We start from the raw sequence: 15,205 nt of genomic DNA, 5'->3' as shown, positions 1-15,205 counted from the left end.
CCCCACTAGAGTTTGGGAGCGGAAAAACGAGCATCCTGATTTTGATCAATGGCATGTTGGAGGTTATGGAGTTCTAAGAGCGAGACCCTGACCTGACAAGCCGCTGCACTCCGAAAAAGGCAGCAAGCCAATATATAACTAAGCTTTAAAGCACCTGCTCTTCTCCCGAAAGAATTAACTCAGCTCTGCTGCAGACTTTACCTCTGCTCCACCCTAGAGGTTGCCTGCCTAACCACACAGCTCCTTGGACGTATTACTGCCTTGCTTGGAAAAGGGTAATATTTATTCGTAAGCTAACTGCTACTCCCGAGAGGCAGAAGATGCATCTAAACCCTCCCAGCACCAGATTATAAAGCACTTTAAAGTATACATTTTCAATTATTAGGCCTCTGGATTCCTGGGAAGATAATGTCCCTTCTGACGATATGCGCTGTTCCGGAAGAATTGTGGGGAAGCAGGGCTACAGTCAGTAAATCTATTAGTAGCATCGTCTGGCTTTATGACGAGACAAATTGCTTGGGAGATGGTGCATAAATCTTTCTCTTAGGCTGCAGTCCCCCCTCCACTTACCAATTGAATTCAATAGCACTTACTTCAGAGTAGGCAGGACTGTGTTGTCTGTAGACTTGCAAGGCTTACCTCGGCCCATTCAGTTTCAATCCTTTTGACTTCGTGGACCAGCCCTTGCACGTCCAGCTAAAATAATTTTGTTAGGCATCAAGTAGGGAGTTGGACTAGTTGGACTACAATTCTATGAAGCATTTAAGGCTTGAAAATATTCACATGCTTTTTTTTTAAAAAAAAATGTCTAGATACTTACAAAGCTAAACCTTAAGTCTCACGGACAAATCCGAAGGCAATGAAAGCTTGCTGAATTCTATACTTGTTGGTAAAAGGTAAAGGGACCCCTGACCATTAGGTCCAGTCGTGACCGACTCTGGGGTTGCGCGCTCATCTCACATTATTGGCCGAGGGAGCCGGTGTACAGCTTCCAGGTCATGTGGCCAGCATGACAAAGCCACTTCTGGCGAACCAGAGCAGCACATGGGAACGCCGTTTACCTTCCCACTGTAGCGGTTCCTATTTATCTACTTGCATTTTGACGTGCTTTCGAACTGCTAGGTTGGCAGGAGCTGGGACCGAGCAACGGGAGCTCACCCCGTCATAGGGATTCGAACTGCTGACCTTCTGATCAGCAAGCCCTAGGCTCTGTGGTTTAACCCACAGCACCACCTGGGTCCCGCATACTTGTTGGTAAACATGGCCAAATCTGTCAAGTTCAGTTTTTCTGAAAGTGGTTTTCCTGGAGTGGTTTAGCTGTCAATCGCTCTTGCAAGGGAACTCTGAGAACTGTAGCTCTATGAGGGGAATGGGTGGGGAGTTTCCTGCCATAGAACATACAACACCGGTCCTGAAAGACCTACATTGGCTCCCAGTATGTTTCCGAGCACAATTCAAAGTGTTGGTGCTGACCTTTAAAGCTCTAAATGGCCTTGGCCCAGTATACCTGAAGGAGCATCTCCACTCCCATCGTTCAGCCTGGACACTGAGATCCAGCGCTGAGGGCCTTCTGGCGGTTCCCTCACTGCGAGAAGTGATGCTACAGGGAACCAGGCGGAGGGCCTTCTCGGTTGTGGCACCTGCCCTGTGGAACGCCCTCCCATCAGATGTCAAGGAAATAAACAACTATCTGACTTTTAGAAGACATCTGAAGGCAGCCCTGTTTAGGGAAGCTTTTAATGTATGATGTTTTATCGTGTTTTTAATATTCTGTATGGAGCTGCCCTGAGTGGTTGGGGAAACCCAGCCAGATGGGCGGGGTAATAATAATAATAATAATAATAATAATAATAATAATAATAATAATGCTCAAAACAAGCCACAGTTCCCAGCATTCTCTGGGGAGGGGGAAGCCATGACTGTTTAAAGTGGCATCATCATGCTTTGAATATATGGTGTGGATGTAGCCAATATCTGCCAATAACTGTGCAGGGTGCATGTGACTGGCGTCTAACCTCCCCATAAACAAATCGGGACGAAACTTAATTAACAGGTGGAAGTGACCCATCTCACTGGGCCCTGATCCAGCTTGTCACTATTTGGCCTGCTCTGGTGCCTCATAGGGCTCAGCAAGCATCGCTAGCCATTTCCCCGCCTACAGGAACAAGCATGCCTGTGTTTGTTCATTCATTACATTTATATCCGACCTTTCTTCCCAAAGAGCTCACGGTGGCATAGATAGTTCTCCCTGCTCCATTTTATCACCACAACAACCCTGTGAGGTAGGTGAGGCTGAAACATTGCGAGCGCTCCAAGGTCACCCAGTGAGCTCCGTGGCCAACCACAATCCTGGCTTCCCAGGTTCTAGCCCAGGCACCCCCAAACTGCGGCCCTCCAGATGTTTAGGCCTACAACTCCCATGATCCTTAGCTAACAGGACCAGTGGTCAGGGATGATGGGAATTGTAGTCCAAAACATCTGGAGGGCTGAAGTTTGGGGGTGCCTGTTCTAGCCTGACACTCAAACCACTTCACCACACTGTCTCTGTGCACTGGTGGAGGAAGATGAGTGGGCAGCGTGATCCCAGCAGGGTGCCATTGCGGCTGCCCCCCCCCCCGTGCTAGGTGCCCCACCCCCAGGACGTGCCCCACACCCCTGTGGGCGCGTGCCAGGACATGCGCCGGCCCCACCCCCACCTGCTCTCCGCCCCCCCTCCCGGTACCAGAGCATGAAGCTCCACCACTGTCTCTGCGTTCATGCATCCCATTTCAGGAAGCGAGTAACACACACCTTCTGCTTGCCTCTCGCCACAGGGCTCTGCGTGGGCCAAGGAGACCTGCCCCTCCGAGAAGTACACCACCAGTGGAGAATGCTGCAAAGCCTGTAACGTCGGGGAAGGCGTTGCCCAGCCCTGCGGGGTGAACCAAACCGTCTGTGAACCATGCCTGGACAGTAAGTAACACATGAGCATCCTTTGCCCATCCCTGAAAAGTGTGCATGACCTCATTGCTTGAAATCGTCGCCCTAAAAGGGTGATCAAGAGGCAGACACAGGAAATTCCATTAATAATTATTTTCTTTATTCAATTTATATACCACTCTTTATCAAAAGATCACAGGGCTGTGTACAACATTAAAAACACATGACAGAACACCAGTAATAAAATAATAAGAAAAAGCATACTGACCAACAAATAATAATATGGTTAATAACATACCCTCCAACTCCCGGATTGAAAAATCCGGGATCAGCACAACCAGAAGTCTCTTCTACGCGGCGACGCGGCACCGGAAGTCGCTTCTACGCATGACATGCGTAGAAGCGACTTCCGGTGCCGCCCGATTTCCGGTGCCCAGACATGGGCAGAGCGGCACTGGAAGTCGCTTCTACGCATGATGTGCAGACATGCGTAGAAGCGACTTCTGGTGCCAGGCTGCCCGTGTCTGCATGTCTGGGCACCAGAAGTCACTTCTACGCATGTCCGGACATGCGCAGACAGCCGGGAGCCGGAACATGGCCGCCGGCAGGAGCTTTACGGGATATTTACAGGATATAATCAGTTTGGGATAACAGCGGGAAACGGTAACAAAATACTGTTCCCGTGAAAAACGGGAGACTTGGCAGCTATGGTTAATAACAGTCCTTTGCTTTAAACAGTAAACGATGAAATTCATGGGAGTGCTACCTGTTCCAGGCAAATTTTGCTTATTAAAAAAATAAATTGAGATGATTCAGGTGCACTGGTGAATGCTGATATTCACTCCCCCCCCCAAAAAAAAATTCATCTAGAGTGGATCTGTGTTCACATATTTGAAGAACATTCAAAATCTCAAAGCACCCCAAGTTAAGTATTCCACAGAATTTATCACCTGAGATCAAGTCAGACACGTGCTGTTCTGCACTTATCCTGCTCACGGGTTTCCCACAGGCATCTGGTTGGCCACTGTGAGAACAGGATGTTGGACTAGAAGGGCCACGGGCCGGATCCAGCAGGCTCTCCTTAGGCTCTTCCTTGTTGTCCACCCAGCCGAGTATGGACCACACTGACCAACAGTAACTTCCCAGGCTTTCCCAGATTTACCCGGAAGAGCAAATGAGTAACTTGGCTCCCATGCACCCTTGGCAAGGAGCTGTATTAGCATGTCCAGCATGCGGGGAAGAGGAGGGCTGTAACCCCGGGCACAGAAAGTACCCTTACAACCCAGTGCCCTCACAACAGGTTCCCTCAGCGAGGCCACGTGGCTGTCACCTTCCCAAGCTGCGGGGAAGCAAGCCGCACCCAGGCTGGGCCTTCAGAGCTACAGCAGTGCGTCCTTCTCCTAGTGGCCAGTGAATGGGTGCCTGGCCCTGGGTGGAACTCCTGCCTGGAAGAGCCTGGAATTCTCTCAGCCTGCGCCAGTCCTTCCCGGGGGCCGATCTCCTGGTGTGTGGCCATGGGCGAGGTATGCCTTGTTTGGCAGGAGCACAGAGAAGAGAAGCACCCGCTCGGGCAGGACCAGCTGGTGCCCACCCTTGCCATTGCGCAGCCAAGGAGAGGTGGCCAGGGATGGGCTGCGGTTGCAGTCTCGGCCTGCTCTCTGCCGCCCTCCTCCTAGGCCTGCTGCCAAGCCCACCAAGGAGCACCAGTCGCCGCTCCCACAGGGAGCTCGCCGAGCTGAGAGGGCAAACATGGCAACCTGGAGGCGATCTCTGTGAGGAGCGGCTGCCACGGGGCACAGTGAAGTCTGTCTGTTACCTCTTGTGCGATGCCCACAAGGAGGTTGGGGACACAATCATTGTCCCGGGCACTGCCAACGCACGCTATGCCACTAACAGGAAGCTTATCCTGTGCTTGACCTCACTGTGACACATTTCCACACACATATATATGTCATACACTCCATAGTCTGATAGGGTTTTTTGGGGGGCGTCCCCTTGCTCTAGGCCCGTGCCCCACTGGGGGCTGGTTTCATCAACCCCTACATACGCCTCAGTGGCGGAGATGTTGGGAATTGGACATGGGCTCGTTTGCATGCAAATCAAATGCTCCGCCATTGAGCAACAGCTGTTTGCCACTCGACAGGCTTTTGTGGAAGGAACAATATCTTTGATTAGAGCCCTGAACTGCTGCACCACTTGCTCAGATTTCTTTTTTTAAGGTCGAGAGTAAAGGGGACTCGGCAGCAAGCGGCAGCTTTAAGATGCAAATATTTTTACATTAACAGCTCAGATGGCATTTCACAGAATGAGATTTTGCTGCTGGTAGTAGCTTCTCTTTAAACACTGCGTGCAGATTGCATACCCTCCAACGTTTCTCCAATGAAAATAGGGGTGTGCTATAATAATAATAATAATAATAATAATAATAATAATACCCCGCCCATCTGACTGGGCTGCCCCAGCCACTCTGGGTGGCTTCCAATATACAGAAAAATGTAATAAAACATTAAACATTTAAAAAAAAACACCTTTCCTTGTATAAGGCTGCCTTCAGATGTCTTCTAAAGGTTGTTTCTCGTTGCCTCAGGGATCACATAACTCCATAACCTCCAACATTTCTCTGATGGCAATAGGGACGGTCCCAAGGAGAAGTGGGACATTCCGGGATCAAATCAGAAACTGGGATGGCTTCTGTAAATCCAGGACTGTCCCTGGAAAATAGGGAAACTTGGAGGGTCTGTGATTCCAGGGTGTCTCTGGACAAGAGAGAGAGGAGCTCCTAAGCCCTCGAAAGCACCAAGCACCCCGGGCAGGGGAGGGACACAAAGGTCTGGTTCTGCTCCACACAGCACTGGTTAAAAATAAACTAAAAATAACATCCCCATGCAAAATCAATGGCTGCTACTTAACCTCAGCAGAGAATGGCAGCAGAGAGGCTGGGTATCAAATACCAGGCTGATTATCTGACCTTGGAAGAGTTGCTGCATTGGCATTTGGCAGGGCAAGAAGGAAGGAAGGAAGGAAGGAAGGAAGGAAGGAAGGAAGGAAGGAAGGAAGGAAGGAAGGAAGGAAGGAAGGAAGGAAGGAAGGAAAGCTACTGTGCTGCTTTTCAAAAAAAGGAAGCAAGCTGGCAGACTTTCATTACTGCCCAAGGTGCTCTCAAGGCTCTGGGCCTTGTGAGGAGTCTTGGCCCAGGGCAGGGGGGTCTCCTGCATCTTGCATGCTATCAGATTCATTATCTATAACTATTATCTATCTATCTATCATCTATCTATCTATCTATCTATCTATCTATCTATCTATATCTATCTATCTATCTATCTATCCGTACATGATTTGCAGGCATGTGCTGGCAGAATTGGATGCAAAGCCAAGAGGGCGGCAGGTCCCCTGTGGGATTTCGGCTGAAAGCGGACACTCTGGATAGGAGAAATCAATAAAGAAGAATAAGCACACAGCTGTGAGAGACCAGAAAAGCCTTCTTCCAGATGAGTCAGTCCTCTGAGCACCAAACCAGGCCCTCAGTGGCATCTGAGACGTATTTGGGGGTGCTTAGGCATACCTCCGGCCTGTTTTCCTGTGTTGCAAGTGCCGCTAGGAAAGGGGGAGAAGTTTGTTCATTCGCACCTCCCGATTCAGTACGACAGGGATGGCAGACCCCCCAAGTACCTCTATTTTCCAGGGACAGTCCCGGATTTGCAGAAGCCATCCTGGTTTCTGATTTGACCCTGGAATGTCCCGCTTTTCCTTAGAACGTCCCTATTTTCCTCAGAGAAATTTTGGAGGGTATGGAACGACACCCCTGTTTTCCAATCTTTAGTAAATGTTGGCAATTATTTTTCTCTGATTAAACATGTCAACTTCGCCATCACAGCTAAGGGGGCGGGACAGGTAGTAGATCTATTATGCTTCAAGTTACAAGAGGATGGGTTTAGGCAGAACATAAGGAGAAATACCTTAATGGAAATAACAGTTCAAACTTGGAATCAATTATTTGTGGGGTGGCAGGAACCCCTTTGCTGCAGACCCTCCAGCTGAGGCCAGACATTCTTGCGCATTCTTTAGCTTTAGCTTTCCTGCCGGGAGTTAGACTTGGTCTCCCACAAGACCTCCTTCAAGTCAATAGTTTTATACGTCACCGTACAGGGTGTCAGCAAAACCAGTATAGAACAAACAAGAAGAAAGTCTGAAGCGTAAAAAATGTGCAACTGCAGGATTCTGGTACAGATAGGGATATAAAAAGACATTATTTTCCACTCTGCCACACACAGAACCATTTCTGTTCTGCTGCACTTCAGCTTCCCCCAAAACAATGCTATTTGGCTCCCTTTTCTCTCTGAACCAGATTTAATAATGTAATTACTTAGGTTTTTGCTACTTGGTTCTACACCCTCCATTACAAGGGGCATGGGGGTAGGAAATATCGTTAATAACATATTGTTTGCCGTTGTACCTTGGATCCCGAACACCTTGCAAATCGAACGTTTTGGCTCCTGAGCGCTGCAAACCCGGAAGTGAGTGTTCCGGTTTGCAAATGTTCTTTGGAACCCTAACGTCTGACGTGACTTTTGCGACTTTTGATTGGCTGCAGGAGCTTCCTGCAGCCAATCAGAAGCCGTGCCTTGGTTTCCAAATGTTTTGGAAGTCAAACGGACTTCCGAGGTACTCCTGTTCTGACAAAGAAATTGTGGACTGGGGTGAACAACAAAAGCAGCAGTAGATACCAAACATATTTGCTTCCCTGATTTCCGTTCCTGTTTGCAGACTGACAAGCCAGAAGTGAAGTTACAGGGAACCAGGCCAAGGGCTTTTTCGGCAGCAGCACCCCCCCTGTGGTACGCCGTCCCGTCAGATGTCAAGGAGATAAAGAACTGCACAACTTTTAGAAGACACCTGAAGGCAGCCCTGTATAGGGATGTTTTTAATGTCTGATGTTTCGCTCTGTTCTGTTAGATTCTGTTGGAAGCTGCCCAGAGAGGCTGGAGCAACTCAGTCAAATAGGCGGGGTAATAAATTATTATTATAAACGAACTTCCACTTCATATCAAAACACAAGAAAATGTCAAACATTACAAACTTCCCCATACAGGGCTGCCTTCAGAGGTCTTCTAAAAGTTGTGTAGTTCTTTATCTCCTTGACATCTGATGGGAGGGTGTTCCACAGGGAGGGTGCCACTACCGAGAAGGCCCTCTGCCTGGTTCTCTGGAACCTCATTTCTCGTAGTGAGGGAACCGCCAGAAGGCCCTCAGCGCTGGATCTCAGTTCCTGGGCTGAGCAATGAGGGTGGAGATGATCCTTCAGGTAGCTACAGTTGCCTCCTTATGCCCTAATCCAGCAAATGAAATGCACACTTAGAAACAAACTCCAGCAGGAGGGGGTTCCCTGGAGTGGGTTTGCAGAAGCCTCTTGCCTTGGGGTGGCAGGTGGCAGCAATGGTGGTGAAATGACTGCAACCCGTCATGGAGTCCCCCACATGCCCAACTTCAGAGGCATTGCTAGGCCTGTCTGGTTTGCATTCTGGGGGGGGGCACATTCCTTCCTATCCACCCCCAACCTCAAATTCCAGGATGTTGCAGAGTGGAGATGTTTCCTCTCTCATCTGGGATCTCCATTTGGAGAGACGGGAGGGAAGAAGGCTTACAGCAGGCAGATTTACGGTTTGTCTACCTCGTTGAAAACTACCACACTGCGCATATGTGTTTAGCTCCGCTAAGCTGCCTGTGGGTGGTTTGTGGGCATAAACACATGCGCTCCTGTTTTATGTTACCGTGCAGAAGCCTGACCTTGCGACACCCTTGCGCATCTGCGCTGCTCCGCTGAGCCGTTTCCGTTGTCGGGTTGCAAGATCAGAGCCTTTGGCTCGGGTCCCAGTGCTGCAGAGTCCCCTTCCCTTAAAAGAAGAAAACAGATAAAAAGGCAGTGGTAAACTTAAGTGAAGAAATAATTCTCGGGCTTTCCCTGTGTGAGGTCAACATGGGAAAAGAGGGAGCAAAGGGAACTGCGTTGGAGAAGAAGAAGAAGAAGAAGAAGAAGAAGAAGAAGAAGAAGAAGAAGAAGAAGAAGAAGAAGAAGAAGAAGAAGAAGAAGAAGAAGAAGAAATTCATGGTCAGGCAAAATCTTTGTTAGAACCAACCAATAAAATGAAATAAAAATCACAAAATAGTGTTGAAGTTCACCACTACTCTGCTGGCAGAGGTTGGATTTATTAATATGTAGCTGTCTCCTCTTGGGATCCGTCTGCTTTCTGAATGCTTCCCCTCTCGCTCCAGGCTGCCGCTGAGACGGTGCCTATTTGGCCCAGCCACCTCCCTCCTGCAAACCGGCTTGCTTCTCCCCTCCTCTGCACCAGTCTAATGGTCGCCATCAATAATTCAGCCTGATGGAAGGATCCACCTGGGTTAATGGGAGCTGTTTGCTCCAGCCGCTGAGTTGGCGCTGGATGTAAAACCATGGTTCTTCCAGAGACTGGAGCAGGGAGCAGTTCGGCAGGCGACTTCAAGTTCTCGCGTCAAGTTGGTGAGGGGCGGCAGGCAGCGGCCTAAGTGGAGGTTGGCCCATTGGGGCAAATGGTAGAATTGAAGAATTGCAGAGTTGAAAGGGACCCTGAGGACCATGCAGGAATATGCAGCTGTCCCATAGGGGGATGGAACCTGGAACCTTGGCATTGTCGGCACCACACTCTAACCAACTGAGCTATGGGGCACTGTCAAGGCTCTGTCAAGGCTTCGGGAAAGCTGTTCCTACCTTGGTGGGAGCAAGGGAGTCCTTTTTAGTGAGTTCATTCAATCCTAATTGTTGCTGTTTAGTCGTTTCCGGCTCTTCATGACCCCATGGACCATAGCACGCCAGGCACTCCTGTCTTGCACTGCTTCCCGCAGTTTGGTCAAACTCATGTTTGTAGCTTCAAGAACACTGTCCAACCATATGGTCCTCTGTTGTTGCCTTCTCCTTGTGCCCTCAATCTTTCCCAACATTTCAACATCAGGGTCTTTCCCAGGGAGTCTTGTCATGAGGTGTCCAAAGAATTGGAGCCTCAGCTTCAGGATCTGTCCTTCCAGTGAGCACTCAGGGCTGATTTCCTTCAGAATGGAGAGGTTTGATCTTCTTGCAGTCCATGGGACTCTCAAGAGTCTCCTCCAGCACCATAATTCAAAAGCATCAATAGCGAGAGACAAAAGAACGCAACAAGCCTTAATAATGGCGTTGCTCCAAACTGGGCTCCTCCTCCCTCCTTCCTTCCTAGCAACAGCATCTTCCCTTACGGTGGCCGCTCGTGGCCAAATGCCTCTGATAACTTTGTTTCTGCACTGTTCTGGGAGAAGGGGGGGTCAGAAATACTCTCCAGTGACAACGTGTCAACTGGCTGCCCTGCCGCAATTCCCCCCCCGCCATCTTACACTTCCCAACTCTTCTGTTCGTCTAACTCTGAGCTGTGACTTCCCTCAACCCCCCCCAAAGCCCTGCTGTAAATAAGTGTTGCCTCCCTCTTCTCCTGCAGCATCAAGAGAAGGGGGCAATGATCTCACCATTCCTCCTCCTCCATCTTGCCCTCTTGAGTCCAATCCCTGAAAGGTTCTGTCCTCTCAAGCACAGTCGGCCCTCAGCCAGGTATCGCCTGCCTGCCTCCGTAAATAAAACCAGTCCTACAGGTGGCGCTGGCCATAGGAGCCAACTCCTAGGGGCCGAGGCGTTTTCGGCCTCCCATAAAATATTTGAGCCTCCCCCCAAGTTGATGGACATTGCCATTCAAATGGTGTGCGTGCACTGCGTCATGTGATTGATTATGCAGGGCGGGACTTACCTAGGTCCCCACCAATATTTTATTCAAGTTGGCACCCCTGGCATTGTCTGCCAGCCTCCTTCTTTTCAGCCTCAGTGTTGCCTTTGTAGAATTCAGCAGGGAGGAGGCTGCTGTTGGCTCTGCCTGTTACTGTCTCTGTCTCAGCCTGCCACTGGCTTTTGCTCCTGCTCCTGTTAGCCTCCATGCCATCCACCTTCCCACTCCCAAATGGGCACATCCTCCACCGGTAATTGTTGTTTGCATGCGTCTGACTCGGGAGACAATGGAAGAGTGCGCTTTCGGAGCTGAAATCCAACCGTTGGAGAGTTACAGCACCTCCTGTGCATGTAGAGATGGGCGATGATTTCATAGAAATCATAGAATTGTAGAGCGAAGTGCCTCCTCTAACATGATAGCACCAGCCATTGACAAACTGACAGCCATTGAGAAATCTAACCCTCGGACCTCCGCAACTTGCCTGGGCTACCAACCTGCCCATACTTCCATTCTCCAGTTCCCTCTTTGCCTCCCCTGCACTGTTTGCCTAGGCCAGGCATAGGCAACCTTGGCTCTCCAGATGTTTTAGAAGTACAACTCCCATGATCCCTTACCACTGGCCCTGTTAGCTAGGGATCATGGGAGTTGTAGTTCCAAAACATCTGGAGAGCCAAGGTTGCCTCTGCCTGGCCTAGGCTGTGTGAGAATGTTGTGGATAGTAGGAGAGAGGATATATTGATGAAAAACTATCCTTCCTCACTCGCTCTAGTGAGTCAGTAGCAGGGTACATTCCCCTGTATATTGCAGGAAGCTAGTTGGTAGATTTGTTAGAATCTCTTGAGTTAAGCCACGGGTAGACAAACTAAGGCCCGGGGGCTGGATCCAGCCCAATCGCCTTCTAAATCTGGCCTGCGGACGGTCCGGGAATCAGCGTGTTTTTACATGAGTAGAATGTGTCCTTTTATTTAAAATGCATCTCTGGGTTATTTGTGGGGCATAGGAATTTGTTCATTCCCCACTTCAAAATATAGTCTCTCCCCCCCCCCAAGGTCTGAGGGACAGTGGACCGGCTCCCTGCTGAAAAAGTTTGCTGACCCCAGAGTTAAGCAATCCAGTCTGGCTTGTCCAGATTTAGATTCCTGGTAAACCCCCTTTGTTCCTTCTAAAAAAGAATAAAGACACAACAGTCTCCTCTTAAAAGTCATTAGAAGTTTACTTGCATTCAGTTCGCAGTATGATCCTGAAGGTAGGCTTTAGCCTGTAGTTACAGAAGGGAGTGTGGGTTCATCCTAAATGGGGATTGAGCCAGCACAGAGCAAAAGCACCAAGATGATATAAAGCGAAGAAGGGTCAAGAGAGAAGGGAAGGTGACTGCATGACCAGCCCTTTTATAGGGTCCTCCCAGGGTCATGCCCATCTACCTGGTCACACGCAGGGGGAGGATGCTCCAGACCAGGTGTGACAGGAAGTCCTCCTGGCTGGAGTAACGTCCCCCTGTGTGTCCACTCTGGGCAAACAGGAAATGTTGTACTTGACTGCTACAGTGATGTTACATCTCACAGGCTGCTCACCTACCCACATCCCACATCCCATCCCTTAGGGTGGTCCCAGGGCAGGTTACAGCAACTAAAATACAAAAGAGCCTCATATAGAGGGTCAGGTGCTTGGCACCACTAGGCCAGTGTTGCCTCTTCTAGTAGGTAGTGGACTCCCAAGATTACCCGGCAGATGCCTTTCCCAGATTGTGCTATTTGATCCTTGGAGATATCAGGATTTGAACCTGGGGCCTTCAGTTCCACCACCAAGGAATCAGTCCTTCCACAAGAAGTCTCCAATAACATTTCTTTTTTCAGTTACAGGTAGGTAGCCGTGTTGGTCTGAGTCGAAACAAAATATAAAAAATTCCTTCAGTAGCACCTTAAAGACCAACTAAGCTTTTATTTTGGTATGAGCTTTCGTGTGCATGCATGTATCTGACGAAGTGTGCATGCACACGAAAGCTCATACCAAAATAAAAACTTAGTTGGTCTTTAAGGTGCTTCTGAAGGAATTTTTTATATTTTATTTCTTTTTTCAGCGCTCAAGTCTCTTAACGTTTCAAAACATCCCTCCTGCTACAGTATTTAACCTTAATACCCCTTCCTGCAATTTAGATCTATTACTTTTGCTTCCTTCCTGCCCCGCCCCCTGAGTTAACAAGGGGGATTTGGGGAGGCGGGAGTTTGCCCGAGAGGCCGGTGACAAAGGCTACTGCTTCATTGATAGTGACAGCAAAGGGCAAGTTTAAATGAGAGCGTGGTGTGTTTTGATGGAGGCATTCATTCTGAAGAGTGGCTTTTTGCCTCCTGCCATTCAGAAGGAAAATGGCTATTTCCCAAGAATGTCCTCAAGAGATCACACAGCTGATGAAAGATTAATAGGGTGCAATGGGAGGGAGAGGGGCGTGTGTGGAGGAGCTGGACTGCTGCAAAATCACGGCGGGAGGAATCAATGAAAAAAACCCTTTCGTTTGCATTTATCAGCAAACCCACCAATTTTGCACTTTCTGAAACAGTAGGCCTACGCCAGCCGAAATGAGTTTCTGTGAATTTTGCAGTGCAGACCTCCAGCCGCGTAATGGGTAGGAAAAATGCATGTAGCGGGGTAAAGTGGGCATAAAAATGCACATATTCGTGAAAAAAGCATTCGAAAATGGGAATATTGGGCAAAATAGCACACAGGGGTGTGCATATTAGGGGTCTAGACGCTAGGAGAGGATATATTTATTAGTTATTATACTCCCTCCCTCATGTTTGTGAGTTCAGCAGAGTGCATCTCTTTGCAGCTTAAAAGGGAAGCTTAGATAGGCTAGTTTTAGCCTTTTAGTTTAAGTAATCCAGGATGCTTTCAGGCAGACTAGATTCTCCTGGTGTTGCCCCCCCCTCCTTTCATCCCGTTGAAACACAAATCACACAAACAGTCCTGTAAAAGGTAAGAATAACATTTGCTCCCTCAGAGTTCCTGTTGCAGAATAACAGAGATGGCAGCTTTGTTCAGGCAGGCTTAAAATGGCAATTCTGTTGCAAAGGCATGCTTAAGTCTAGCTTAAGATGGAGTCTGAGCTGTAGCTCAGACTTAGCAGCTGTTCTCACATTTCTGGCTTGGTGATGAGATTAAAAGGTAAGAGTGAAGAGAGGCAAATGAGGATGTGCCCTTGCAGGGAAGGAGAATATCTACTACTAGTGTCATTCAGCCCGTTAAGTAAACGGGCGCTAGCCGGGCGGGAACGGAGGGGAAGCCCTGGGATCGCGCAGGCGTCGCCTCCGTCGCCGCCTCCACCGGCAGGGATGTGCATCGAGGGCCCCAGGCTCCCCCTGGGTGGTTTGCTGTGGCGGCGGGCGGGCGGTTTGTGTGTGTGCGAGAGAGAAGCAATCGGGGCTTCTCCGGGACGCGCTGCCTGTGCGAGGTAAGGGGAAAAGAAGCAGCCGTGAGAGGGGAAAGTTGTGGCTGAGCTTCCCTCCAGTCAAGCGGGGAGTGGCAGCCAGAGCTTGAAGGGCAGGAGGGCGAGGGAGGGAAGGAGGCAGGCATGGGGCAACTTCCCCTCAGAGTCGGACTCTCCCCCCTCCCCAAACCGTCGCCAATTTCCCTCACAATTTTGTCTCCTTTCCTCTTCAGACACTACCCCCCCTTCTCATAACTCCACCTTTCTTTACTTTTTCTTGAGGGGGGAATCCCCAATGGTACCTTCCATTATGTCCTCTCAACACTGTTCAGGGGTGTGGGTGTGGGGAGAGTGTGTGTGTGTGTGCGTCCAGTCTCTGCGTCCAATCCCTGTGTCCGTGGGGCACATGTGCAGTAGCGCAAACCCAGGGACACAGGGACTGGACGCAGAGACACTTGGACTTTATTATATAGGATGGCACGGTGGGAGTGTCTCTCATGGAGTCTCTCTAGCAAACTTACAGGAAAATTCTGTGAGCTTCTGCTCTTATCACTTGCCTATCTAGCAACCAATGAATCGTTGGTTTGACTGCCCTTTGAATACCCCACAAGGAATGTGCAACTAAAATGCTGCTGAATTTTCACGAGGACTAGTTTTGTTTTTCATTTGCAAACTGATGTGGGAATGTGGAGGGCTGGACTCGAGAGTGGGCAAATGAGAAACTGAGAGGAACTGAAATGTGCAGATTTGACTAGTTGCTCAACCTCACAACTGAAGGTAAATCAAGAAATGAATTAAGAGCATTTGGGGGAGGGGGGTGATTTAGGCCTGGCTAGAGTCACTGTGCAGAGGACGTGGGTGGCGCTGTGGTCTAAACCAGAGAGCCTAGGGCTTACCGATCAGAAAGTCAGCGGTTCGAATCAACGAGGTGAGCTCCCTTTGCTCGGTCCCAGCTCCTGCCAACCTAGCAGTTCGAAATCACGTCAAAGTGCAAGTAGATAAATAGATACCACTCCAGCGGGAAGGTAAACAGCGTTTCCATGCGCTGCTCTGGTTCGCCAGAAGCAGCTTAGTCATGCTGGCCACA

The 15,205-nt window shown here is 49.4% G+C and overlaps 1 protein-coding gene across 2 annotated transcripts in view; it reads left to right on the top strand.

The window, feature by feature from the left end:
- NGFR (nerve growth factor receptor) overlaps window positions 1-15,205 on the top strand; it is a 57,661-nt gene that overhangs the window by 17,817 nt on the left and 24,639 nt on the right. For both annotated transcript variants that reach the window (XM_035135948.2, XM_060281424.1), the window contains exon 2: window positions 2,814-2,952. In XM_035135948.2, the coding sequence (XP_034991839.2) occupies window positions 2,814-2,952 (139 nt within the window). The remainder of the gene's footprint in view (window positions 1-2,813; window positions 2,953-15,205) is intronic.

This window comes from Zootoca vivipara, chromosome 13, assembly GCF_963506605.1.
Source record: "Zootoca vivipara chromosome 13, rZooViv1.1, whole genome shotgun sequence".
Lineage (NCBI taxonomy): Eukaryota > Metazoa > Chordata > Lepidosauria > Squamata > Lacertidae > Zootoca > Zootoca vivipara.
This window is presented reverse-complemented; position numbering and strand designations above follow the sequence as displayed.